This window comes from Cololabis saira, chromosome 7 (assembly GCF_033807715.1).
Source record: "Cololabis saira isolate AMF1-May2022 chromosome 7, fColSai1.1, whole genome shotgun sequence".
NCBI classification, from domain to species: domain Eukaryota; kingdom Metazoa; phylum Chordata; class Actinopteri; order Beloniformes; family Belonidae; genus Cololabis; species Cololabis saira.
Genome location: NC_084593.1, coordinates 34,091,578 through 34,119,314, shown reverse-complemented (window position 1 = coordinate 34,119,314; position 27,737 = coordinate 34,091,578). Strand labels below are relative to the sequence as shown.

General features: G+C 40.8%; 1 protein-coding gene across 4 annotated transcripts in view; it reads left to right on the top strand.

Annotated features, from left to right (window-relative positions):
- enox2 (ecto-NOX disulfide-thiol exchanger 2) overlaps positions 1-27,737 on the top strand; it is a 184,467-nt gene that overhangs the window by 149,444 nt on the left and 7,286 nt on the right. For all 4 annotated transcript variants that reach the window (XM_061725726.1, XM_061725725.1, XM_061725728.1 and 1 more), the window contains 10 exons: positions 1,399-1,605; positions 4,668-4,901; positions 6,939-7,151; positions 10,501-10,607; positions 13,565-13,679; positions 16,380-16,567; positions 19,272-19,412; positions 23,143-23,205; positions 23,797-23,908; positions 24,617-24,702. In XM_061725726.1, the coding sequence (XP_061581710.1) occupies positions 1,399-1,605; positions 4,668-4,901; positions 6,939-7,151; positions 10,501-10,607; positions 13,565-13,679; positions 16,380-16,567; positions 19,272-19,412; positions 23,143-23,205; positions 23,797-23,908; positions 24,617-24,702 (1,466 nt within the window). The remainder of the gene's footprint in view (positions 1-1,398; positions 1,606-4,667; positions 4,902-6,938; positions 7,152-10,500; positions 10,608-13,564; positions 13,680-16,379; positions 16,568-19,271; positions 19,413-23,142; positions 23,206-23,796; positions 23,909-24,616; positions 24,703-27,737) is intronic.

Sequence of the window (27,737 nt, the reverse complement as noted above, 5' to 3'; positions counted from 1 at the left end):
ACTTTCATATCACTTTTTTTTTATTTATTTTTTTCTTTTGGATGCAAGAGCAGTGTGTAAATAATTGTCTGACAGTGTGATTTCTCTTTTGAAGGATGACTTCAAAGAGGGAGAATATGATGCAAAAACTGAATATCTGCAGTCAACATACTGCTAATAAATGTTTGAATCTTGATTTCACTTGCATAAAAAAAGAGCTATAGACGTCAAAATAATTCCACTCGGCCCCCATGTTCCTTGTTGTATCCTCAAGGTATGAAGCAGAATTAAAGACAGTCTCTGACTTCAGCGACAACGATGACCAGACATGCAAGGTTTTTCTCAGACACGTAGATGAGCAGCATCCTCAGCGTTCCACTGATGAATCAGTTCACTCCTCACAGACCCCACTAATCACATTCATCATGGATGAGGAGCTCGATCTATTGGAGATTAGATCAGTCAACATTCATCTGTGTTGAGGAAGGGATTTCTGCAGCGCAGGAGACCTTCCACATGACAGGACCTGCAAACGCTCGGCGGCCAAAAGGATTTCATTTTTATGGCTGGAATGCTTTGGTTTTTGAATTGTGCCAAAAACTAATCTGAGCATATTGCTCTGCATCATTATGATATTTGCATTACATTTTAGTCATTTGTAAGACAGAAAACCAGGTTTCACTGTGCATGAGATGGTTTTGCAAGATCTATCTCTGTTGTGAAGCGACCTCAATCTCCCTGTAGAGGGTGTTTGGTTTTGGTTGCATTTGTGTCGTGTACATTGTGCTGTATGCATAGTCTTTCTGGATCAATCTTTGGGGATTGGTGTTTTTTTTTAGGGTTTGGTCTTTTCATGGGTGTCAGACTCTGTTTCCCTTTGGTTGTATTTCACTTTTCAAACAAATTGAACAGTTTTTGCACCTGTAAAATACCAGTGCTGCTGGTTGGCTCCTATTTCGGTTGGTTTTCTGTTTTAAATTTTCTGTTCGGATAACGAACCACTGGTGCTGTGATTGTTCCTGTGCTTACATGTAGAGCGTGGTTGATTTCTTCTTTAGTAAAATAGACAGGATGTCCAACTTGATCCTCTTGTTTTTTTAAATGCAGAACCAAAAAAATTATAGCTTTTGTCCCTGCTGTTTTCAGTTTCTCAACAAGCATAATTTCAAGTTTCTCTCAGCTGAGTTGTTTCTAAGTCGTGTGTTTTATATTTATGTAGACACATTAAAACTGAAAGACTTCAAAATGCAACCAGAGTTTCAGACCTACTGGTCGGCTCTGCTCGGTGCTCTGGTTTCCACCTGCAGATCAAAGACAAGGGGGCTGAATTCCTCAAAATAAAGCAGATGTAGCTAAAGGATGTATGGATGATGATTTGGACTCTGAGTAACTCTTCATCCTCATTTTCGCCCTGAACAGACCTTCCCCCTCCAGCCACCAGAGACCGCCCACCAGGATGTAAAACTGTGTTTGTTGGGGGTCTGCCGGAGAACGCCAACGAGCAAACCATCGTGGAAGTCTTTGGACAATGTGGCGAAATCACTGCAATACGCAAAAGCAAAAAGAACTTCTGCCACATCAGATTTGCTGAGGAGTTCACAGTGGACAAGGCCCTCTTCCTGTCAGGTAAGTTGTCATTAGGACTGGAAAACTCCAGGATTTTTCAGTTTCAAACTTTCTGTGGGAATTAACAGTAAATGTGGGAATTGGAGGGAATAAACTGAACATTTCCAATACTGCAGGTTACTCTACAATAGGAGACATAGATGTGGTGCATTCCTCCATCACAGGTGTAGATGATGTGTAGCATCATAATGCACAAAACACCGGGACTATTGAAGCCACGCCCCCTCAAGTCAAATGTGCTTACACAGTAACTTTCTCACCAATAAATCAGATGTAATAAATGGAAATATGGTAAATGGAAACTCGCTAACATCATCATTGACTATTAAAGCAGTTATCTGCCCCATTACTGGGATGTTTCTTCAGACTTCTGTGAGCCAGATTCCTGTTATCAGACAGCTCATCTTTTCATCTCCTCCCTTTTTACTAATTTGTGCAGCATCTTATGTAAAGTATTTCAGCCATGGCGGAATCTTACAACGTTTGTTCCTATTCATTTAGTTTTCACCTCTTTACAACCCTAGCTGTCATGGCGTTTTACAGTATTTCAGTGATTTAGTGTCATTTTGTCGGTGTGTCACTGACTGAGTGAAAGGTGGAGACTCAGACTAATTGTTGTACAGCCCACAGGTTGCTTTAACTGTTGAATGAATATCAGCTTTAGTGGTTCCTTGTTCCTTTTTTATCCCATAATGATAAAGCTTTTGAAGCTTTTGTATGCTTTTTTCTGAGAAGCAACTCTTGCTGAGCCTCATCACAGAGATTGTATTACTTATAACTGTCCACATTCAAGAAATAAGATTTCTCCAAAATCAAAGCTGAGATGATTCCACCTGACAGTAACTCACAAAGATGAATCCTAAATTGTTTATGGCGTTTCTTTGTCATGGAGGTCATTATAAGAATGTTTTCAAATGGAAATTCCGATCAGAAAACACACAAAGATTTTGCCCAATCTGAACTCTGTTTATCTTTTAAGTCACTGAACCAAAACCACAAGTAATAAAATCAGGAAACAAAACAGATAAAAGGCTTCTAAGTTTTCAAAAAGCATCCCTACAAACACAAAACAGCTTGTGTGTTTTTATCTAACCTTTATTCAAGCTGAAGCTTGCGGAAACCAGAAATCATTGATCTCTGTACAAATTGATGCCAAAACATTCATCATTGAAAACAAAAAAATCTGTTAATATCACAAGTCATTTCAGTATTATTTCCACCATTGAATTTGTAGATGGATATGTGTGTGGGCGTGGAAGAATACGTTTGAATGAGAGATCTCTTGATTTCAGCAAGCTCGGTGTTTACAGTGAGATGTGGAAGCAGAGGTTCATGCATTAGAGTGATGACAGAGCTGTCTAGTTTCCCCATAAATAATAACACACACACACACACACACACACACACACACACACACACACACACACACACACACACACACACACACACACACACACACACACACACAGCCTGTGCAAACAACAGCCACATCTCCTCATATGAAATATTGAAGCGGCGGTAGATTGAGTGCCTGAAGCCCAGAGAGCAGGCCGAAGCAGGAACCCCTGAACTGCTCATTTCTTTTCCTGTTTGTGTTGGCATCCTCCACTCTCTGCCCACTCACTCTTCTCTGTATCCAAACACTCTCTGGGCACACTTTATGACCAATTAAATCACAAAATGCGAAAGATTTCAGTTCAGTCAGAAACAAACCACTAGAGGAGATTTAATAAGGAGGATGAAGTGAGGATAAGAGTGAAATGGAGGGGAAACGGGGGGTTAATGAGGGATGTTGTGGTCTTTGTGTCACTAGAGAAGTAATTGGCTTCCCTAAGTCTCTGTGGTGTTTTGACAACATAATGCAGACTCTCTGTTGGACACAAACCTGTAGCTGCAATAAATATTTAAAACATTTGGAGAAAAATGAAGATGCCAAGACAGACCTGGACAGTCAGGTGTATCCCAACAAACAGTCTTTAACTTTGTAGTTGTTATCGCTGTGTAATAGTGAAGTGTGGCACAAAGAGAAGTTCACAACAGCTAATTTGAGTATCTTTTTAGTCTTCAGCTCCTTTTTTTGCCACAATATGTTGCGATTCTGGTCAATCTTATTCATGCCTTAAGTACTTATTTTTTCATCTGCTGCCACACAAATCACAGTGTTCCTAATTAATTTATTGTGTATGTGCATTGCTCAAAGTAACAGTATGGAAAATGTAAGGCAATATGCAGGTTCTATTTTATTCTATTCTATTGTCTTCTGTCAGATCAACTCTGAACTCTTGAGTGAGTGAAAAATGTTTGAAGCTGTGATCGAGCTGCTACCAAGCAAGTACACTGCAAAAACAGAAATAATTCTAATAGCACACAAATCTAGTCAAAATCGTATCATTTTCAGCAAAAATATCTTTGCCAGTGGGGTGAGAAAAATGTTTTTGTCTAGAATCCTTAACACCAGCAAAATAACCTTAAATTATTCTTCTCTTTTTCCTGAAATTAGGCTTTTTTTACTTTCCTAGAATAGCTTTTTGCAGTGTAGTGGTATGAAGCCAAACAGCTCTCTTATATGAAAATGCAGTCTTTTTTAAACAGACACATCCCTTTGCAAACGTTTAAAATATCCAAATAGAAAACAAAGATAGAAACAATGTTTCTATCTGTTTTTGGTAAATGTAAAAGTGGCACACAAGACTGAATCATTTTACTTTCTCATTTTAAAGTTATGAAAGTACACTGTTTAAGTCATTGGTGGGAAATTAGCTAGACTATAGTTTCTGTTTTTGATGTTGTCTGTCTTGATAAAGCTTTTTTGGGGTCTCCAGAAACATTTGCTGCTGCATATTAAAGCATCTGGAAAACAATGAAAATGTGATCTTTAAGTACATTTCTATTATCCTAGAAAATTGTGCAATTTGGAATTTTTTTATTGGTTCAAAAATCAAACAAAATAATGATAAAATATAAATAGTAATTTGCAAAACTGCACTGGAAACACCTTTGTGTTGCAGACATCTGTGTATTTTTTTTTTCGAAGTAAACTTAAAACATCTATCTTTCCCCAGGATATCGAATTCGTTTAGGCTCCAGCACGGACAAAAAGGACACAGGTCGACTTCACGTGGACTTCGCCCAGGCCAGAGACGACCTGTACGAGTGGGAGTGCTACCAGCGGATGTTGGCCAGAGAGGAGCGTCACAGACGCAAGATAGAGGAGGATCTCCTCCGGCCGCCATCCCCTCCGCCGATTGTCCACTACTCTGAGCACGAGTGCGGCCAGCTGGGAGACAAGATCAAAGGTTAATATAAATGCTGGCAACTCGTGAAGCTCAGACAATGAGATAGAAAACATAAAAGACTGAGTAAGAAAAGTATTTTCCTTCATTGCATTATAGCTGGGACAATACACATAACATGGATCTTAATGAACAAAAGTAGTTTAAAGGGGACCTATTATGGCATCTAATACCTATTTTAAACAGGCCTTGAATGTCTTAAAAACAAGCTTTTGATTGTTTTTGCTAAATAAATTAGAAATTCAGCCTCTCAGCCATGTCTTTATCTTCTCAGTCTCTAACCTCATCCGGGCGGCTGTACAGACACTGCAGAATTTGGTTGCTTTCCTCCTTCTCTGAGTTGGCAGGCTGAGGGGAGACCACTTTATATATGTTAAAGAAAAAGAAAAAACATGTTTTTCATAATAGGTCCTCTTTAAATGGGTGCGAATGTTGAGGAACCAAGTGCAGATCTGGAAGAGCCCTGAGCTGCAGCTCGTGATTCTGATCTTCAAACACACTGGGTTTTATTTCCTCAAAAGATACAGTATATAACTGCACTCTGCCCTCAGCACATGCTCTGTTCTTATCTCGGCCCTCCTCCTCTCTGCTCATCCTTGTTCCATTTTCCCTCCTTCGCTCCCCTTTCTCCCCGTTTCCCTGCTTTCAGCGTTCTGATGGCTTTCTGGCTCAGTAAACTTGTTTCACTAATGAGCAGTGGCACTTCCAGGTCTCAGTCACCGTTGCCTGATAGCAACATGGCTTTGTCTTTCAGCCTCTCTAACGTCTGCCTGTGTCTTTCCCAGATCACCTTTCCCAGCCCTTGGTGAAAACAACTCCAACACTGGGCTGATTTTTGTCAAAACAATAATTCCTGATTACATTTGGCTGCTGTTTCTAACAATCTCAGATTTTACTTCAGATTTTAGTTTATTTTTTCTTGAACGTTTTACTGATGGCTGTGTCTTTCCAAGCTCAGTTTCACCCTTCACATGGGTTTTATGCTCTTTGGCTTCCATTGTGGTCCATTATGATGTCATGTTATCAAAGATATCGTTCCACAGTTGTCATTTAACCCCTTGATGCCTGATTTTAAAGAAACCCCTCTGAGACCGCTGCACCAGAGTTATTATTAATTAACAAAACTAGGACTTAAACTAACAGTGAAAAAAATAATGCTGTTAACTAAAAAAGAAATAAAAACGAAGGTTTTATGAAACAAAAACCAAATAAGAACTTAAACTAACAAATCGAAATTAACTAATGGAAGTGACTTTTTCATTTTTGTTTTGTACCTTGTTTTTTCGGGGGGGGTTTTCAAATTACTTGAAGGAACAATAAAGGATTATTGTTCAGTATGGTATTGCTGATAGGATTATTTCATCCTTCTTGTTTTTGTCAGTATCTCAATGCCTTAAAAAGTTAAACCAAACCAATTTTTCAAAGCTAAGACTCCTGGTTTCCTTGTTTAAACTAACTAAAGCGAAACTGAAGTTATCAAGCAAACTGAAAAACAGAATGAATATAAAAACAATTAAAACATGTAGAACTATTATAACTATTATTACCAGATACAAAGATACAAAATAATTCTTAATAATAAAAAACACAAAATAAGAGGTGTTTTCAATTTGATGTATAATTAACATTTCAAAATGGGCATCGAGGGTTTAAAATTCCATTTGTAATTTTTTTATACAAATTTGAACACGTTTTTACTCCTACTACTGTCATTTAGCAGACGCTTTTATCCAAAGCGCCTTACATCGATTGTACCTCATCTTGCTCACTAAACCTCCTTTTGGTCCGTTTTTCCCTCAATAAGAATGTTACTATGTGATCTTCAGATCTGGAATAGAAGACAACATGACATCTTTATTTTACCTGAGATAACTAATACACAAGGTGTAAAAACAGCCTTGTACAAAAAGTACAAAGTACAAAATGGCGTGTTTTTTCACAGTATTTTTCAATATTGCTTGCTTGTGCAACCTTTGATGACATGAGCAGAGGCAAGAGTGTTTTCCTGACTTTGTTTTTCGCCGTGTCCTCACCTCACAGAGGAGGGCAAGTTTCCAGAAGCGGTGCACGTGCTCTTGACCTGGCTGGAGCGAGGGGAAGTCAACCGCAGGAACGCCAACAACTTCTACTCCATGATCCAGTCTTCCAACAGCCACATCCGCCAGCTGATGACTGAGAAGAGTCAGCACGAGAAGGAGATGGAGGAGGCCAAAGAAAAGTTCAAGACGGCTCTGCATGGGATCCTGGTTCAATGTGAGTCCTCCCGGGTCAAACTGACCACGGATCCGGATGCATGATGCAACATGCAGTCCCGGTTCTGCTAATAAAGTTTAGATTAGAGTAAAGTAACAACGGCAGCACTACTTGTTCACTACATGTGCATGGATAGAAGAGGATGGGGAAGAGATGAGCCAAATCATTTCTGTGTCTTTTTTCTTTTCTTTTTCCCCCCAAATCAAGACTCTTGAGCCTGCAGCACTGAAAAGTACTCAGATTTAAATACGGTATTGTTCACAACCTAGTGTATTGTGTTTGTGTGCACTTTTCCACTAAAACATATAAAGGTTTGTATGTAAAAGTCACAAAAGCCAACATATCTTCATGGAATTTGAGGTGTTGATGGTAAGTTAAAGTTGCCTCCTGGTTCTCTTAACCACGTTGCTGTTGAGGCGGTAAAGATGGGATTACTGTATCATTTCCGTTGCAAGAAGAGACATCTGGAGTGGATGATTATTAAGTTTGCCTTCACATGAAAACTGTAAGTAGCCCAACAAGTTGGTTTAAGCTCTTGGATGGCCAAGGGCGAAGCGTCTTTCTCCTGCAGGAGCCACTGACAGCCTTGGCTCTGCAGCTGCTGCTTCACACCACACCCTGCGGCACTTTCTCACCACGTACCCCACCGTATAAATGTTACATCACACCTCAGCGTCCTTGAAGTCACTCGTCACCTGTTGTTCCACAAATTGTTAATTAGATCAGTAAAAGATGTTGACCTCTCAGCTGGCCGTGTATTTCTTTGCACAAACCAACCTGCTGTGGACCTGCCTTCCTCGTGTTGGCCCATCCTTTTTCTGTCCTTTTGGTTATTTATATCCTGCAACGGAGAAATTGGGCTCACACAGGAGGTTTTACAGGTCTGACCCGGGTACAGCTCCCTGGCATAATAAGCACAGTTTATGTATGCTCTTGCCGTCCAGGTGGGTATATGTATGTGATTTATCATTTAGAGAGTAAGTTCACCCATGTCACAGAAACATTTGATCCCAAGTGGTGTCTGGTTTAGCATATATTGTACAATGTATGTGTAATACACCTGAGTGGGAATGCGAAGAATTGAATCTGTGGTCCATCATCCTTGTGATGAAGCATTTCTACCTGTGCTTTTTAAACAGTGTGTAAAGTTGGAGCAATGCTGTAATATAAATATAATTGCATGCGATATAAATTGATATAAACAGGGTGCTGGGAAGATGATATTGATCTCTGAACTGTGCTGTCACTCAGCAATCTGTGAACACACACAGGTGCACTTAGCAGGGATCTCATTGACTTTCGTGTGCACACATTAGGACCTCAGAAACACACGTTTCTCCACCACCCACAATAGGGTTTAGATAGCTGAATAGGGAACTTATTTGTGAATGCACATCAGCGAAGATAAAAGCTTACCCAGAGAAAATCACAGCACAAGTTGGATCAGTGAGGACCTTGGAGATGAAGGTTTTTGTTTTAATCAGACAGTTTGACCCAAAGAAGCTCACTTAGCTGAGTCCAGGCTTAAGTTTCTATGCGGTATCTGACTCTACTTTCAACTGTGCAGAGGGTTTAAGTAGCTAGGCTTGAAATGTACTTACTTTTTCTTTTAATAGAAAAGTAGCACCTGCACGGGGTGAAATCATCACAAACATTGAATTGCTGCAGTAAGGGCGAGTCTTGGTTAAGACTCAGCAGTACAGCTATCAGCGGGGGAGGACCGGGAATCTGATACATCTGACTTGCAGTGAAAATGAGTAACAAAAGACATCTGGGCTTAAAATTGACAAAAATCTGTTTTCTGAGACCTTAAAATTGGTCAAAATATGACAGAGATGCAGTACAACAGCACCCTTTTCAACCATGTTGCTACACTTCTCTTGATAGCAGCTGGTTGGAGGGGTTGGAGTTTGCTGCTGAACCTTTGTCCTCCTGCACAACCTGCTTCAGAGCAGGTGATGCAAGATGTGAAATTAGTTAGTCCTCCTCTCGGGGTCTGTGATGTCACAGATTAAATTTTTTCAGACTGTGGTGGCCCTAAATAAACCAAGTAACGTTAAACTCATTGTTTTGACTTGGTAGTTAGGGCCTGTTCCAATACTCCCACTACCCCTCGTTTTCATCCCTACCCCTAAATTTTGCGCTTTCCCGTGAGGGGAGTGGTGTCCCAATTCCTCTTTCCACCTAGGGGTAGTGAAGAAAAGTAGTGTAGTTCGGATGCTAGTTTGATCTAGGGACAAAATTTCCCAGAATGCTTTTTGTCGTCATTTGCGGACTAAATCCCCAAAAAAAACCATGGCGGACATTTCTTATTTTTTAGTGAATAAAATCAATATTTTGAGTTAGTTTCTGCATAAAATTTTATCTTCCTAAATGATTTATTTCAGCCAGTGGTAATTCTCCACAGTGCTGCAGGTTTCTCCCCGGGACGACGGCGCAGGTTGACCCGGCGATCACGTCTGTACGTGAGCTACTGCTGCTGCTCTTCTCATCTCCGAAAACATCAGATCAAATTTCTTAACAGACGTTATTTGGATAAACTGAGCCCAGGTTGGGGATCTTAACGGTTACTTTTACGCCTGAAAAAATATTAAAACTTAATAAAGTGGCATATTAATGGCGCTACAGCTGAAATTAAAACAGCTTTTGGCTCTCAGCTTCCTTTTTAGGGGTGGTGCTGAAAGTAGGGGTAGTGGGAGTATTGAGACAGGCCCCTGGGAAGATTTCAAATGATTGAAAGTAGGGCTAGTGAAAGAAAGTAGGGGGATTATTGGGATTGGGCCTTAGTTCAAATATTCAAACATGCATAATTTGCTCCATTTGAGATATTTAAGATGGTGCAAACAGTGTCCGCAGTGCAGGTAAGAGGACAGAGTCTCAAGGCACGGGGGAATGGCCACACCAGATTCCATAATCTCATTAATCTGTAACTCTGTAGCTTCTTTGGTTCACTCTGAGGTGTCAACCAGCAGCTGTGGAGCTAAGCTGTCTCCGTCTGAAAACAGTCATTTACGCCGGCACGCAGTGTAAACCAACAATAAAGCAGAAGCAAAGCTTTGCTCTGCTTGATACCAGTTTATCTTAGATAATGTAAATTAGCTGAATGAATGTATGATTTATTGACGTGTTAAAGTGTGGAAACTCTGTCCGACCTACCCAACGACGATGCGGTGGTGTCCGCTGGTAAGGAGAAACACACACTTGCACACACGCAAAGACACACGGAGTTCTTTACATCCCTAGTTTGACTCCACTTTGTCACTCCTCTGCTCCTTCCCACCTGCCCTCTGTCTTTCTGTCTCCGTCTCTGTCTGGATGGTCTCTGGTCCTTCCCTGCGTCCCGCCACAGTTGAACAGATTGTGTCTGTATTCCAAGCCGCTTCCAAACAAAAGGCATGGGACCATTTCTCCAAAGCTCAGCGCAAGAACCTGGACATGTGGCGCAAGCAAGCAGAGGTTGGTACACTTTGATTTCATTCTGCTGATCACATGCATCTTGGATCCATATATGCCTCATGCTAAAGCTCTATTTTTATGAAATGGAATAGGAAGTGGTGGTAATAAATAATAATAATACTGAAGAGCCAGAGGTTAAAACCCCTGCCCCCGTCCTCCTCCCCTCCCTCCATCCTGGTCCTTCCCACTAAAGGAATACAAGTGTCTGGATGAGTTTGGTGTCCCGTACGCAGGTAAATCTGTTACCCCCCTCCCCTCCCTCGCACCAATATATTTGTTATTTAAGTTAATAATGAGGAGACACATCTTGAGACCTGAAAACATATGTATTTTCACGTTTCTTTTTGTCAAAATTGTTTTTTTAATTTTCTTTCACTGGCAAATGGAACGTTGATTTGGGACAGTGGTGGTTGTATGTTGTAAAGAGTCTGGAGATGTGTTGCAGTCCTGGGTCTAATGGACAGTTTAAGGTCTTATGTTGCTTGGTAAGTGTATCTGAAACATGTTGATTGGTAAGTGTATCTGAAACGGTAAACTACTGATTTAGAAAGTAATGTACCTTCTTAAGCTGTGCATGGACGGTAACAGGATATGACACGGCAGAAGCAGCCGTCATCTTGTACAAAAGCCTCTCTCTTTTTCAAAGGTAGGTGTCGGACAGCCAAGTTCTCACGCTCACATTTAGTCAGCTTAAAGTATTACTCACCCACAATAGCTGTCTTAGAAATTGTGCTTGATGATGCTTTTGTGAAACTCTTATGGCTCACGCTGGATGAGTGAGCTGGAGGATAGATGACACATGTTTATATGAATATACTTCAGCAAAGACCACTTGAGTGACGTCCATGGCTTCTTAGGGATGTACCGTCGGGGGAATCACTCTCTTACATAAATGTATATGCACCATATACTGTATCAAGGTGTTTTAAGCACTATTATGTTTTGTAAAAGGGTATTTGTGAAGTTGCTTCGTCCAAGCAGCAAATATCAGGGAATATGTAAAGACTACATTTGCATAAGTCAGTTACATCCAAACACCAGAAATGTTTTTCAAGGGTAAATATCTTCTAAAACAACAATCTAATTCAAACCGATTCTGTCATTTTTTGCTTTTCCCGCCTGGTTCACACTTAATGATGGTGAGGGGAATAGACTTTTATTTACAGATGCTCATAATGTTGTGTGTCTCGCAGTGAGAAACAAGCAGTGTTCACGCTGGTTCAGCCTTCGCCAGCCTCTTCCTCTTAGTCTAAGGAAAGTTTACCTGCAGTTAATAGTAAAGTTAAGTCCTTGCAAAGTGACTCAGCATTTAAAAAATCAGTCATCCATCCATCTTTTAACTTGCACTTATGCATGTTGGGGGTCAACAGGGGCAGCAGCCTGAGCAGGCTTCAGGTGGATCTACATCACCCCAGCCACCTCCTCTAGGTGTGCTTTGAGTCTCTTTCCAGTAGAAACCTCCCATTCCCCTTTTTTATTTCTTAGAAAAAAAGAAAAGAAGAAACAATTTAATGACTACCTGTATGCAAAAGAGCTCCTGTGAAGTGATGAACACAGATATCACTTTCTACAAATGCAGTTCTTCCAAACACACCAGAGTCTTCTTTCTTTGTTTTTTTTTTGTTCGTTCTCTCTGTTTGGTATAATTTTTGCTGCAAAATGCAGCTGTTTCAGAGAATAGCTCTAAAAACAGAGAACGGTACCTGCTAAGTTACACATTTGTTCACATTCATAGCAATCAGAATTGTTCTAAACTGAGTTCAACATAATTGTCCTCTGTGGGATTGACGTGCTGATTTCTTTCTTATGCAAATAGTTTAAAGCCAATATACTTTCGCTTCCAGCTTTGTTTGGTTTTCTTTTTTTGTTTCATATGTGTTTCACCTGATTGAGTTTCTTCACCAACTTTAAAGCAGCTCTTTGTCTTTTGTTTCTGGGAGCGCCCTATCTGTAGAAATATGGCAGTTTGGATTTTCTAAAAGGAGGTAATAATAATAAACACACACTCTGTTTGACAGTCAGAGACCATAAAAATGTACTTTCAGTGTCAAAAAGCTGCTTGGAGCCAGAGACGAGGGTGCCACAACATTTAGTTGGGTTCAGTTTCAACTCAGAAATGTCTCTTCTCACATTGATCATATAAACCAGGTGAGTAAATTCCGGTTTTCATCATCAAAAGGGATCCCAGATTGACTCTCAGTCTAATTATTTATTCAGTGACATTTTCTGGCAAGAAAAAGGGGAATGTGGAGGAGCAGGCAGCGCTGGGGCTAAATCTGACAGCAGCTTCCCCCGTTTATAAGAGCTTTTATCTGCCGTGTGTGTTTCTGATTGTGTCTGTGGGTGAAGACTACCTGCTTTGGTTGATGCTGATATATGATTGATTGGTTTATTTACTTTTGAGCGGATCCGGGGGACTTCAGCTTTTTAGAAATAGTTTTCAGCCCGTCTTTATTTCCCTTTCATGCTTTTCAAACACTCATGTACATGCAGTGCTGGAAGTGTAAACTGTGAGTGTCCAAAAATGCAGTGGTAAAACAATAAAACCGAAAGCGCCGCCTTTTCAGTTCCGCTCAGGAACCTTTTATATCTATATCCGTAAGTTTCGTGTTTGAATTATATTTGGACAAAAAAAGAGGTCAACAACTTTCAAGGGATATACTTATTTTATCCACAGCCGTGTTCATTTCTGCCTGAATGTGGTGTTTTTCTTTACAAATGTTAGTGAATAGAAAACATGATGGCGATGTCACTTTGCGCTGCCTCATTTGCTTCATCTCTTGCCGGAGGAGGAACGTAGGTCCAGGAGGTGACGGTTGTCCGTCCCGTGCTGTTATGTTAAACGTATTCCTCATCGCTCATGCTGATGTTGCGTTTGTTCTCCTTCTACCTCGGCGACCGCTCGGCTGTAAAAGCCCTGGAGTCTTCACTCCTCCCATGTTCTGTGTGTTTTGCAGGAGATCAGAAATATGCACAACGAGCAGCTGATGGGCATCAGGAGAGAGGAAGAGATGGAGATGTCTGATGATGATATGGAGGACAACCCTAACAGCAAGGACTCCGAGGACTCGGGTATGCATATGCATGACCGTTCTACACAGTTCAACACTTCCCTCATCTTGACGGGACACATACCAGTCCAGGTCTCCAGAGGGAGAACGTGCTGATTGTGAAATTAGCGAGGGAGACGGTTGTTTGACGGACAAGGCAGTGACAATTGCCCCGAGCGTCTGACAGCCATCATACAACTCTGCATGAATGGCAAACAAAAAACAAAAAAACATGCTCAGTACGTGGGGATCCTGACACCGTCACACTTTACTGAGCTGATGCTGAATTTAAACTTCAGCTGACTTTTTGAGTTTGCTGAAGCTTAATAGAAACTATTTACAATCTCACAACCAGCAGGACAACATGTACGGTCATCTGTCATCCTGTGTTTCATACCTCGATAAATATATCCTTTCTTTGTTTTTCCTAACTTTTAATGAGTCACCTCCCTTTGCTCATATACAGTAACTACATCTTTAACTGGCTTGTAAATATGCGTAAATGCATTAATCGGCCAAGCTGCCTCTCTTTTGCAGCAGTGCTATTTAACTTGAGACAATAGCCTTATTAAAAACTTGCCATTTTGCTCGATGCTGCTGTACCTGCAGAGGTGTAAAAGTGACACATCTTGGTATTTGTGTCAACCGGCTGAGTGTTGCACATGTCAAGACGCCAGCCATCCCATCCCATAAAACCCCCCTGTGTTATCAGTGCAGCTGCAGAAAGTTCAGGCCTGGCAGATGTGCGTGACTGAAACCCTGAAGACGCGTGAGTGCCTTCAGCCTCGCAGGTAACTGTAGGTCGATAGCACTCCCTGTTCTGTAACAGAATCTGGCCAAGCGGTTGACATCTCCTCACGCCAAGCTGATGAGGCTTCCAGATCAATACCCTTCTCACCTCGGACCTCCATTCTGCTTCCAGAGCAGTACATTGAAACCCAGTGTGGACGCACACTCACCCAGCAAGAGTTCATTACCACTGCAATGGTCCTTCATGAGAGACTGCTGGCAGCACTCATGAACACGACACATCACCTAACAGCCCCGTTCACACACACGGGATGGGCCTTATCTCCTTTTAAGTTCGTTTATTGCTTTTTCTCAGACAGCTTCCTCTCAAACTTTGCAGCAGTGTTAGGAGCTGATAATACTGGACATCCGTGGTGCTGAAGAGGTGTCATAGTAAAGCCGCTCCGGTCAATAGGTCAGGTCAGATGTCTATCAGGCAGCTTTTAGGAAAACAATATGGTGTTATTAAAGCTTTAAGTCATTCTCAGTATACCCAAGGTTGTTTTTTTTATTATTATCTGTCATGGAGTAAATATAGGATCAACAATGATCCTCTAGCTTTACTGGTGATGTGAGATTGTAAGAACCGATCCGAAACCTTGTGGGCACGGATCACACCCCACTACTCTCCTTGAATTGGTGGTAACTCTTAAAACGTAGAGTATGAGCTTTGACGTGATGATGTGACCTCAAAGAAATGATAACACAAATAATAACATTTTATGAGAGGACTCATTCAGAAACGCAACAAAATTGTAAAAAGCAGAAGACATGAAACTAGAATGACAATAAGATCCAGGAACTGCTGCTTGCTTGAGCCAATGGGAGTCATTTCTCTGAGTATTGATGATGCTGATGTGGAGTTATATCATCGTTGATGAAACTGTAGCTGCAGCTTTGTGAGCAGTTTGGACCTAGAATTAGGACTGAAGGGACAGGAAGGTGACGGAGCAGCAAGTCTGCTTCAGAACAGACTAAATGCTCTTAAATATCCCATTTAGCACAATGAGTCTGGATGTACCTCCGAGGAGAACTAATCAATACTCCAAGTCTTTTATTTCTGCCACCGGGCTATTATACGCAGACAGTTGTTATTATAAATTGTATTTTTAATGATGGTTCTCTTAAATCATTGCTTCTGTTGTATATTATTTAACTTTGCTGTCTTCTACCAACCTCTGTTCCCACACTGAAGTAGGTTTGGGAGTTTATAGTAGTGGTAAACTATGGATGGTTTTTCATTCTTTGGCTTAATAAAGTTGTTTAAATCTAAATCTGAATGTCAGCTGTCTGAGTGATTATCACATTTTCTCCTTCTGCCATGTTGAAAGCTGATCTTAGTTTTAAAAATGGTCTTGTGTCTGAAAGCAGTATTTCAGAGATTGACGCTGTGTCTTTTCACCACTGCAGTCGCATTGTGATTCAGGCTGAGTCGTGCGTGGGCTCAAATTTAAGTCGAAGACTTGATGGTTTGGTTGCTTTCAAACCCAGTGCAGGTCCTGACTGTTAAGCAGAGTTCCTGAAAATGCATTAAGGCAACTGAATTAACTGAACATCTCCAACATACTCGGTTAGCTTTCATTTCTAATCTCAAAAATGATCAATATTTGATTTATGATATACTATCATTGATACCCTACAGCTGGGAGTGTTTGAAGTGTCTGAATCTTTTTCTGATCGTATTCTACTGAGGTTTTTGACGGACATCTATCAAACCGATTTGTGTTATTCTGAGTTTGAGGATTTAGTGTACAGTAGTTTAATGTCCCCTCACTTTTACACTGATGAGCACAACTGTAAATGCTGTGCTGTTTTGTTGACATAAGTGTACTCTCATACGTGGCCAGGTCCGTCAAAAGCACCTGAAGACGACATTAGAAGCTGCTCGTTAATTCAGTTAACTGAGACCATAATCTGTGTTTCATGTACGTAGCTGTTTCTCAAGCCGAAGCTTTACGGGAGGAGAACGACTCCCTGCGCTGCCAGCTGGACGGCTACAGAAACGAGGTGGAGCTGCTGAAGCAGGAGCAAGGCAAGAACCAACCAATGAGGAGCGAGGAGGACAACACTCACTCCCAGCAGCTCAGCTTCTTACAGCAGGCTCTCCAAGGCATGCAGAAGGTAACGTTTCCCAAACACACACGCACAAAGGCATGCAGATCACTGAGCTTCATCCGCAACGATGCACCAGGTTCTTTTGTTGGATAAAGGGATCCCACTGAATTTACCGTGCGAGATTAAAACCTTGACGGCGCTTTATTTATGACCCTGCGCTTTGATTAAAATCTACATGCTCTCAGGGAAATAAAGGGAAAAGTGCATCTATCCGGAGCAGCAAAGGTGTAGTATTTCCACATTTACTGCAGATTAAAGGAAGAAGATAAATTACAGAGTAGAATCCTGTCAAGAAGAAGTGATGGTGAGAAATCGTCATCAATCAAGACATCAAGACACTGATTTCCTGAGTTAATCAAACTGGATCCTGAATGTAATATTAAGACTGATCACGGGACATGTGTGTCTCTGGGTTAATGCAAGCAAGTAACCTGAAAGTAGAAAAGACCTTTTTGACATTAAAAACACAATAAAGCACACATTTGATATCTTCTGTTATTCTAGACAATTGACGTTACACAGCGTGTCTTTTTACGGAGATTTCAAGTTCATTCCTGAAAGCAGCACCTTGGCCGGGAGTCTCATTTGGTGAATTGCACACAATTAAAAGATAAATGTGTCAAACCCTCAGTGTCAACAGGTTAAAGGGCATCTGCTGCACATGATGAAAAGCTCGTTGACTGTAATGATAAAGATCTCTGGGCTGCTAGGTACCCAGAGCGTTGGACTGCCTCATCCCAAGCCTTCCAATGTCCCTTTAAGATGATAAAGAAGAACTTGAGTCATTAAGAATCTGGGGAATCCATCAAGGCTTTGCTGTTCACTTCTGCTTGCAGACAGTAATTACTTTTCCAGCTTAAGTCTGACATTGTGGGCCCGTGAAAAGATAAGCTGAGCATATTAAATGAGCTGGGAGACATGGAAATTGAACACCTCTCACGTGTTGTCACTGCAGCCTCTTACATCTGCAAGAAAATGTCAGAGTTAACTGTAACCGCTCGCGTCAATGAGGATGATTCCTAAGCAAATGTAGATCTCTCAGGCGTCTCTGTACACTGGTTCTTATGCATGGGTCGGGAGAGCAGTAAAAAAGAGCCTGCTGTCGCCATAACAACACCTACTGCATTGACTGACGTTTACCTGTGTCGTATCAGTGAGCAGATTCCTGTCATTCCAACTTCTCACAGTAATTTCACCTGTGGACTTGTTGACTGACCCTTTGGTCCAACGATACTCGCTAGACCACACATTTAGAGCATGAGACACTCGTGCAGCCAAACACCTGCAGGAACAGATTCCCCTAGTGAACTGCAGAGTGTCTACCAGCAGCGCTTGAAAAGCAGGAATCAGCTAATCCGTCTTCAGAGGAGATCGAATGGAAAACAAAAGCAGAATTGATCCGGTTGTTGTGGATTCGACTTTCATTTCCAGAGGGCAGTGGCAGCAGACGCAGAAGAAAATTGCCTCTGTACACCAGCAATAAAACCAATCAGAGAAATGAAGCATGTGATGAAGGCGGAGCATCAACCAGACTAGGATCAACAAAAGATATCTAGGTTGTGGTCGGTGGAGTGGTAATGCTGGTGAAAACATCTGTCAGGTTTCCAGTAAAGACTCTGATGGATTTAGCAATTCTGCATTCATTTTGCTGTTTTTGAGCATTTGCTCTTGGACTTTACCCTTCCCCTTTGTGATTGGTCCGGTACGTTCTGTACCGGTGGAAAAAGATACTAGCCCTATTTCAGAAGAGACAATTTTCATGAAATACCTACATCCGTAGGGCCATATTTTTAATTAAAGTGAAAAAAACAGCTTTGTCCAGTCATTTCTGACTGAGATGTGGTGCGTGCAGATAAATGAAAGTGACACTGATTTGTCAGTCAGTTAACTGAGTCAACGTGTAGCTCAGCTCACTATTTATTGCACTTTAATGGCATTATTGATAGATGTTCTGGTAGCTGGGGCGGTCAGAGCAGAGCAGTCAGCTGTCGTTTACCATTTAATGACTGAAAATGTAGGCTACAGAAATACTGGGCTGTTTGTATTGTTAAGGAATTGATCCGCATTTAGAGATTTAGGGATTTACACCTTTTTCGCAAGGCTATATTTTGTGGCTGCCTGAGACGTTTTTCCTTTAAAATCAAATATAAGCGTGGTCATTTCTGCCAACTACACATTTCCATATAATTTCTTTAGGTTTTATTGAAGTATTCACGAAGACACTGTTGATGCATTAAAAATGGTGCTTCTAAAGTTTTCGCTTTCCATTCTTTTCTTTTTTTTTATTTCTTTTTTTTATCACTCAGTTTGTTTGGAGCTCTGTATGAAACCCAGATTTATGTTACTGTTTTCATCCTGCTTGTTGACCATAATGACTGCAATTTGTAATTTCTGGCTCTTGACAAGCAAAGAATTTGGCAAATGACTTCTCTCATCCACTCACAGGAAAACAGAACCATGATTGAATACGTTCATATTTTTTCTCCCTGAAAAGTGTTCATAAATATGCTATTCAAGTCTTATTGTTGTTTTTTTGTTTGTTTTTTTCATTTTGCACCAAGCTAAAGGTCTAATTACGCTGGTGGGAGTAACCTGCAAAATAATAATGCAGCACATGGCTGATTGTTGTTCCACTTTTACAGCAGCTGAAGTGCGGTCGGTGATCGCAGCAACACCAGGGGCTTAATGTTTTCACTTTGTTTTGATGCAGCAACTGTTGAAAATGAGGGAAGAAGTGAAGCAACGGGACGATGAATTGCAAAAGAGCATTGAGGACAAACAGCAGCTGCAGACACAAGTCCAGACCCTGAAGGAAGGACTGGAGAACCTGAAAAACACACCAATAGTGCAGGTCAGTGGGAAGAAAACGCTGGTTTTCTCAGGGCACAGACGGGGCAGCTGGGCTGTTTGTTTTGGTATCAGAGATCATCTGAGGGTTAATGTCTGAAAGAGAACACGTCCTAATCTCCACTTTCATCAAAGGCATATTAGTTCAGGCCATTCAAGAAGATTAAACCCAATAAAAGAAATTAAAGAAATAAATCATCAGAGAGCAAAAAGGCTGAAACGCAACTGGAATATTTAGTTTCTGGTTGAGAAAATGGCCCAATAAATCATCCTGGTTTAAATCCTTGTTTTAATCTCCTCAGATATCCCAAAATAGTTTCTTTGTAGGCATCTCCGTGACATAGAAACCGCAAGAAAAGGCTGAGAACAGTGCAGCAGATTATTTCTGTCTTCATTTCCTACTCCGGAGTCCTCATTCTCATTTTCCTCCCCAGAACTTATTAAATGAAGCTGTTTGTTGTGTTGTAGTCAGTTGTTTTGTTTTGTTTTTAACTGGGACTCATTTATTCATTTATTCATAATTGTCCCCGAAAAAAGTTCAGATGAGAGATTTCAAGTTTTAAGTGTCTACTTAAAATGATAATTTAATCGTTTACTTAGCTTTCATTATGTCACAAGGGCCTCATTTTTAAAGAAAAATATTTTCATCAATCATGTGTTAATCATGTGTACTACTTTTTATCTCTTTTTCATGTGCATAAATGTTTCAACAATTTTTTCTATCCTTTGTATTTAGAAAAAAAAATGCCTAACAGACCTTTTAAAGCCAAACCTTAAAAATTAAAGTATAAAAGACCAAAAAGAGAATTCAACTTTTTATACCCGGTGTCATAATGTGAGACATAGCCAGGACAGAAAATTCATGTGAAAATAACTTTATCTGAAAGTGATGAGATCTAGCCCCATCAAGAGTCTTATCTCAGCACGAATCCTGAAAGAGAATCTCCTCCAGCAAGTTGAGATGTTTTTCTTCTCCACCTTTTACTGTTAATTCAGGGGATCCGGCAAAAAGCTGCACGAAACAGAAAAACTCAAGCGCCTGGACGATGGTTATTCAGTACCAGGTTAAGTAATGAACCCTGACGTCTCAGAGCTAATTCAGAAAGCTAAATCATCAGTTGTACCCACTTATGCTATTAAACTCATTTGTCAAATGTATTGCTCATGATGGGGCACATTTCCCCGCCTAACTCCATCTAATACTGATTAATTCCCTTCTACATGACTGTGGTACACAGTTTGATACACCCTATTTGATCTTGTAAACAATTTACAGTTTCAAGGGTCATTTTTCTCAGTTATCCATGTCATTTTTACTGATGTTTTAGGTGTTGTCCCATATTTCCAACATTTAGAGGCTTGTGTTTGTTAATGTGCCCTCTAGCTCGGTATAATGAAAGCAATGGCCGTCATTAAAATGGGCCTCAGTTAAATCACCTTTTAAATTGGGTAATAAAAAATAGTAAAGACTCTTGAACCATATGGAGAGTGTTTCCTTGTGTATCTACTCTGGGATTATTATGATTTGGTGCAACTCAGAGCTGAATTAGTTATGTATTCCCTCTCTTCTTCAGAGGGACACTTGTAAATGGCTGGTTAACTGTGATGGGTCTGATCAGAAATCTGTCCCTACGACCGCAAGCACATGGAAATATGCTAATTAAATTTCTCCGTACAGGCAAACATGAATCATGAGAGACAATCTCATTACAGGGGGAAAAAGAAATCAATGCTCGGGTGCGGGTTTGTCTGAAGATTAGCATTCATTGTGGGATGGTTTGTCATGTTGAGGAGATTTCTCTGTGGCATCAATTCTCCTCCACTGGTCCAATCATCATCCCTGCTGTCACAACACTCCACTGCAGGTCACTGGAGAGATTAACCTTACCATTATTATTATTATCATTATTATTATAATCACATCAAATGTGTTTATCATTTATGTCGTATAGCATCGCCACTCCTGACACTTATTTTACAGTCTTATTGATCTCTTCTTAATTCTCCTGATTAAAGTGGAAGTCCATTCATTCTGTCCATTACTTTCAGTAAAGTTAAAGTTGAGAAATCACATGCCGAGTCCCAAATATAAGCGTAAGAGTAATAAGATAAGATAAGATAAGAGTAACTGCTTCCACTCAGTCAGTTTTGACTAACCTTGTGTTTGTCTGCGTTCTCATATGAGCAGTACACCGGCCCAGACTGTTGACTCATGCAGGATGGATCCGTGCTGTCATGTTTTCAAATGCCTTAGCCGAAACCAAGGCTTATCAGTCCAGACAACATTTCTGCTGAGTGCAAAGTCAGCACAATATTTCTAACAGACACGGTCATTTTGATGGTGTTTTTTTGTTGTTGTTGGGTTTTTTCCTCTCCAAAATTGCAGGATGTGAAAAGTGTCAGAATTTTGTACAGAATCAAACTAGAAAAGAAAAAGAAGCAGAGGACTAAACAAATCGTTATAAAGGATTGGTGCCCCGAGGCGATGGAGAAGCCTGTATGGGTCATTGAGATTTTGAAAAGACAGTTGAAAAGTACAACCTCCTTCGTTTAGTCCTCACAAACGCGGTGAGTCTGACAGACAAGCCGCGGTTTTTCTTGCGTCTCATTGGGTGGTGTTTTAGAGGCCCGTCGCTTCCACAGGTGATTACCCAGATAGCAAAAGATGTTAAATCAATGTTGAATTATGGTCAAAAAGGTTGATCTTTGGTTAAGGTCGACAATTGATGGTGGATCAATCATCAATCAATCATCCAATTCTAATGCCAATGTGTAATCAATGTTGAATCAACATATTCTGTTTGTCGCTGACATGGCTTCAACATCAACGTTGATTCACTCATGTTTTCCTATCAGGGTAGTACTTTTTGTTTTGATATAAAATATACAGGACTGTCTCAGAAAATTAGAATATTGTGATAAAGTTCTTTGTTTTCTGTAATGCAATTAAAAAAACAAAAATGTCATACATTCTGGATTCATTACAAATCAACTGAAATATTGCAAGCCTTTTATTATTTTAATATTGCTGATTATGGTTTACAGTTTAAGATTAAGATTCCCAGAATATTCTAATTTTTTGAGATAGGATAGTTGAGTTTTCTTAAGCTGTAAACCATGATCAGCGATATTAAAATAATAAAAGGCTTGCAATATTTCAGTTGATTTGTAATGAATCCAGAATGTATGACATTTTGTTTTGGTAATTGCATTACAGAAAATCACAATATTCTAATTTTCTGAGACAGTCCTGTGTGTGTGTGTATGTATATATATATATATATATATATATATATATATATATATATATATATATATATATATATATATATATATATATATATATATATATATATATATATATATATATGGATTATTTTATGTCAGTGTATAGACAGAATTACAAGTAATGTATTTGCTACCCAACCTTTAACTCTGCAGCAGTGAAGATCCTTCTAATGATGAGTTTGCTCTTGGTTGCTAAAATATATTCTGAGAAATCAGGACACAAACACTTAAATATTTAATATATGACTTGTTTGTGCCAATTTTGACTACAAACTGATAAGTAGTACCCATATGGATTAAACTTTTTCAGTTTTGCTCATTTTTTAATGCTGTTCTCCAAATAAGTCGGCGCTTGAATGTCTTATTCTCTGTGGCGTGTCCTTGTGTGAGACCACGCTCCTCATTATTGCATCATTGTGCAATATTCTGATTCTGATGTTCTGCAGCTGGAGCTGGAGGTGCCAACGCAAGATGACGGAGGCATCGAGGAGATTGCTATTGAACCCAGCGTAAGTGTAAAAAGCTCTAAGCTCTCCTCACTCCCCAACACGGATGTGTGTGGATGTATTGTTGCTCTCACCACTGCTTTAGGATCATCACAGGCCGAATGTCACTGTAACAGCGTTTGTTATTGAATAAATCACCCAGACACAACCAGGCTCGGCTATAAAGGACGCATAAAGTCCAACTGTTCTGCACATGTGCACATGCCTACACTCCCACACACTGACACATGCCTGCACTGTGTTATGAATAGATTGCCAGCTGAAAAACAGGCCACCAGGAGAGGAAACGCTACACAGATTACTATGTAGGACAGCAAACGCAGGCAAAAAAATGCCTGCTGTTAAAGCTGTGAAATAAACAGCTTCATCTTCTTGTTCGCTCCAAACTCCTCTATTTTCTGTATCGTGTGTGTATGACGAGCATCGCCCTCCATCTCTGTCCCCTTTATCCTTATTGCATCTGTGGATTTAGGTGTTTGTTGTTGAGGTCTTTCACGTGTTTTTGTGTGATGCTTCTGATTATGTTTGGCATGCATGGCCTAAAGCTGCTGTTGGCAGATTATTTAGTGGTAACTTCTCACCCGTACTTTGCAGGAGGAAGTTTGCACGGCATCTAAGGTGGTGTCCTGCAGTCAGGAGAAGGAAGGTCCATCGGAGCAGCTCCTGCAGAGTCCTGTCCACTCGGAGAGAGAAGCTGTGCTCGTCGGTAAGCTGAGCGGCTACGCTCTCGTCTGCACACACAAACACTGAGTGCACGTTGCTTCGGCAAAATATCTTTTTTCTTGCGTTGAACATAAAAAGTACAGCAAAGTCCCTTTTATTGGGTGAATTTCAGGCCAATAAATCACCTCCCGGTTTTGACTTGTTATTCCCGAACGCGTCAATAGGCTCGAATTCAGTGGACCGGCTCCAGGCCCGGCTGGTTGTTTGTGCTCAAATATTGATTGACCTCCTGCAGGTGACAAATGTAAACTCTTGGAGTAGCATTTTCCTCTTAAAAAGCCTCAAGTGACCGTCGTGTTTTTGCTCAGCGGGGTGAGCTTTGCAGCTTTAACCGTGCATGTGTTTGTCTGTGATGTTGCTCTAGGCTGTTAGTAACCATGGGTGGAGAATCGCTTCTCCCCTGCTCCGTACGGCGAGCTGAAAGCAGATGGTTTGCCGGAGCTGGGGGAGAGTTTGGCTTTGATGAGAGACAACGGCATCAAAGCCGTCATTAAACACTCCTTCTAATCTGGAGACACAACATGCACGAAGCGCTTAACAGTAAAGGGGCACTGGGAGAAGCCTCTTGAAACTGGTGCTCCACTTAGGCAGGGATTTGAGGAGCAGTGGGACAAACTGAGGGTCTGAAACTAGAGGTGTGTGATGTGGCTTTGTGTTTACATCTTCCCGTGACTTGTTTGTTCTTCCTCAGGGATCATTTCCACCTTCCTGCACGTCCACCCGTTCGGAGCGAGCATCGAGTACATCTGCTCCTACCTGCAGCGTTTGGACACCAAGGTAACACGCCGGCATGAATCAGAGTTCAACCACGCTGGCCCTCTGTACTACGAGAGATTACACACGCCACAAATCACAAACCAATTCAAAGGATAAACACGGGTCAGGAAATTACCTTATATGTCAACAGATGCTGAAAATGTGACTTTTTTTAAGCAGTTTAGGCAGTATTTAGCATATAAAATGTGACAGTATTAAATGGTAAGTTATCACAAAGTCAAATTATTACATTTGAGTATAAAAGCAGAAATATTGATTCATGACTCATTTTATGTTAAAAAAAAACAAAACAGTTAGGTGTTTTCTTCAGGGTTCTTGGTCAGAAACAGATGTTTTCAGATGGTGCCCGATCTTCCTTGAGTGTTTCCACCCCCCGACAGGAGCCACTGTGGAGCCGTGGAAAGTCTGTGAAAGCCACACAACTGTGTGGAGCTGCAGCTTCCTTCTATAAGACCTGCAAAAACTCAAAATCTTACCAGGAATATTTGTCTTATTCTAGTTGAAATGTCTCATTTTTAGTCAAAAAATCGTATTACACTTAAAACAAGAGTCATCACCAGAAAAATGACTTGTTATTTGACAATTTTCACCTGTTTCAAGTAAATTTTCACTTGAAATAAGTAGAAAAATCTGCCAGTGGAACAAGATTTATCTTCTCATTACGAGCAAAAAAATCTTGTTCCACTGGCAGATTTTTCTACTTATTTTAAGTGAAAATCTACTTGAAACAGGTGAAAATTGTTGTATTTTCCAGTGATGAGTCTTGTTTTAAGTGTAATGAGATTTTTTTTTAACTAAAAATGAGACATTTTAACTAGATATAACACAAATATTCTTGTTAAGATTTTGAGTTTTTGCAGTGCAGCTTGCAGGGAGTTGAATTTTGCTGTCGTCTTGCTATGGAAGAGCTTATCTCTCACCTTGATTAAATCAGGCTAAATATATGTTGTTATATTTGTTACATTTTTATATTGGAACAATAGTTTTTTTATTCCTCCTTTTGAGTGTTTCAGTCCTCCATACTTGAGGCTGAAGTACGGTCTTGTCGTACGTCAGGGTCCTCCTGTGCACTTGAACTGAATATTAGTGGGGTTTCTGCAGAGAGACATGGATTTAGGATGAGCACTCAGGCAAAAACACTTTAAATGAAGGCTTTTTACACTTTTGAAAAGTATACATAGCTGCCCTCATCTTGACAGGTGGATGATGGGACTGAAAGCACCGCTACTTAGAGCTGTCATTCAGCTCCCGTCTGGTATCTCTGCAGCTCAGGAACACTTATTCATATTGAAATGTGGCACCATTGTCTCAGCAGACGAGGTGCGTTCAGGGGTCGCTGGGTAAACTGGAGGTCAGGGAGCGTTTCAGCACCAACCAGAACTAAAACACTTCAGTCCAGTCTTTGGTCCTCAAAACTCTGGAAGTCTTTCTACCCGAGATCACCATAGCGGGTTAAAGCAACACTAAATGTTCAGAGATCAGAACCGCCCGAGCAGATCCTCACCGTTCTGCTGGTTCACACCTGCCTTCCCAAAGATGCTTCACTCGTGGTATCGGCTGAAATCTGTTTCCCTGGTGGACGCGTCGACTACGTAGATGGTCAGGGATGGAGGTCACACATGACTGACGTGTTCAGTCAGTCTACAGCGTTCTTGTAATGCCAGCTGCCCGCTGGCTCTTCTGCTTCTCTGTGGTCTTGCAAACGCGGCAGTGCACAGATCTTTTGGGGGGGGGTTAGTCTTACTTTTTGCTAGTTTTAAAAATTCTAGTCAGGAACATTTTTCTTTCCCCATTGCTGGAGAGGTTTTTGCTTAAAAGGGACCTATTATGGCATTTAATACCTATTTTAAACAGGCCTTGAATGTCTTAAAAACAAGCTTTAGATTTGTTTTGCTAAATAAATGAGAAATTCAGCCTCTGAGCCATGTCTTTATCTTCCCAGTCTCTAACCTCATTATCTATGCAGGATTCTGAGTGGGCGGGGCTATGATAATGAGGCTCTGTGCTGATTGGCTGCCTGAATGACGCGATACACCGCTACGAAAAAATGGTGGAAGCTCCCGCCGGCGGAGTTAGATGTGGGCGTGGTTTCACGCATCGCTCCCGTTGTTACGTAACAACAGGAGCAGAATCTTATTGGCTCGTAGAAGCCACACTGGCTCATCCGGGCGGCTGTACAGACACTGCAGAATTTGGTTGCTTTCCTCCTTCTCTGAGTTGGCAGGCTGAGGGGAGACCACTTTATATATGTTAAAGCAAGAGAAAACCTGTTTTTCATAATAGGTCCCCTTTAATAAAAGACAATATGACTAGATTTAGGAGTATTAAGGTTTTTTCTAGGGGGCCTGTGTTGCAGTGCAGCTCAGCTTGTAAAGAAGTCACAATTGTTTTGTGGCGTAAGCCGCTGATGAACAACGTAACGGATTATGATTCGATGTGTTGGATGGTTCTTTCAGTGAAAAAGCAAAGCCATTTGTTTTTAACAGAATGCAGATTTCTTGCAACTTCTGAAGTGTTTTTTACTTCCCATGAATATGTTTAGTCCAAAACTAAATCTGAAACACTTTTAAAGTGCAATTTCTAAAACAGTTTTCCTCACTTTTGTATGGCTTTTTTATGTGTTTAGATATTTCTGCGTTGCTGTGTTATTTGTCCTCATAGGAAGATACGTGAAAAACAGCAAACACAATGAACATCTGGCACGAAACCTCCAGATGTCAGACGGTCCTTTGTTGCAAATTAGGGAGAAAATTCATTAGTCATCTGTAAAAAATGTATCTCCGCCAGTCCCACAAAACCGCCAGTGGAAATGCCTCCGGCAGCTCTGTGAATTTCCCCCACCATGACTCATCCTCACACGCGACGTGAATGCGACGCTCTTCTCCCTCGTGTTTTTTGTTTTTCTCCTACTGCGTGTTCCTGCGTTGTCTCGTGTGCCCACCCTTTTCCTTCTACATGTATGACTCTTCCTGTGCGTCCGTTGTTCCTACGCCGACTCTCCACCGCGCGCTGCAAACAGCCCACAGAGTGTTTTC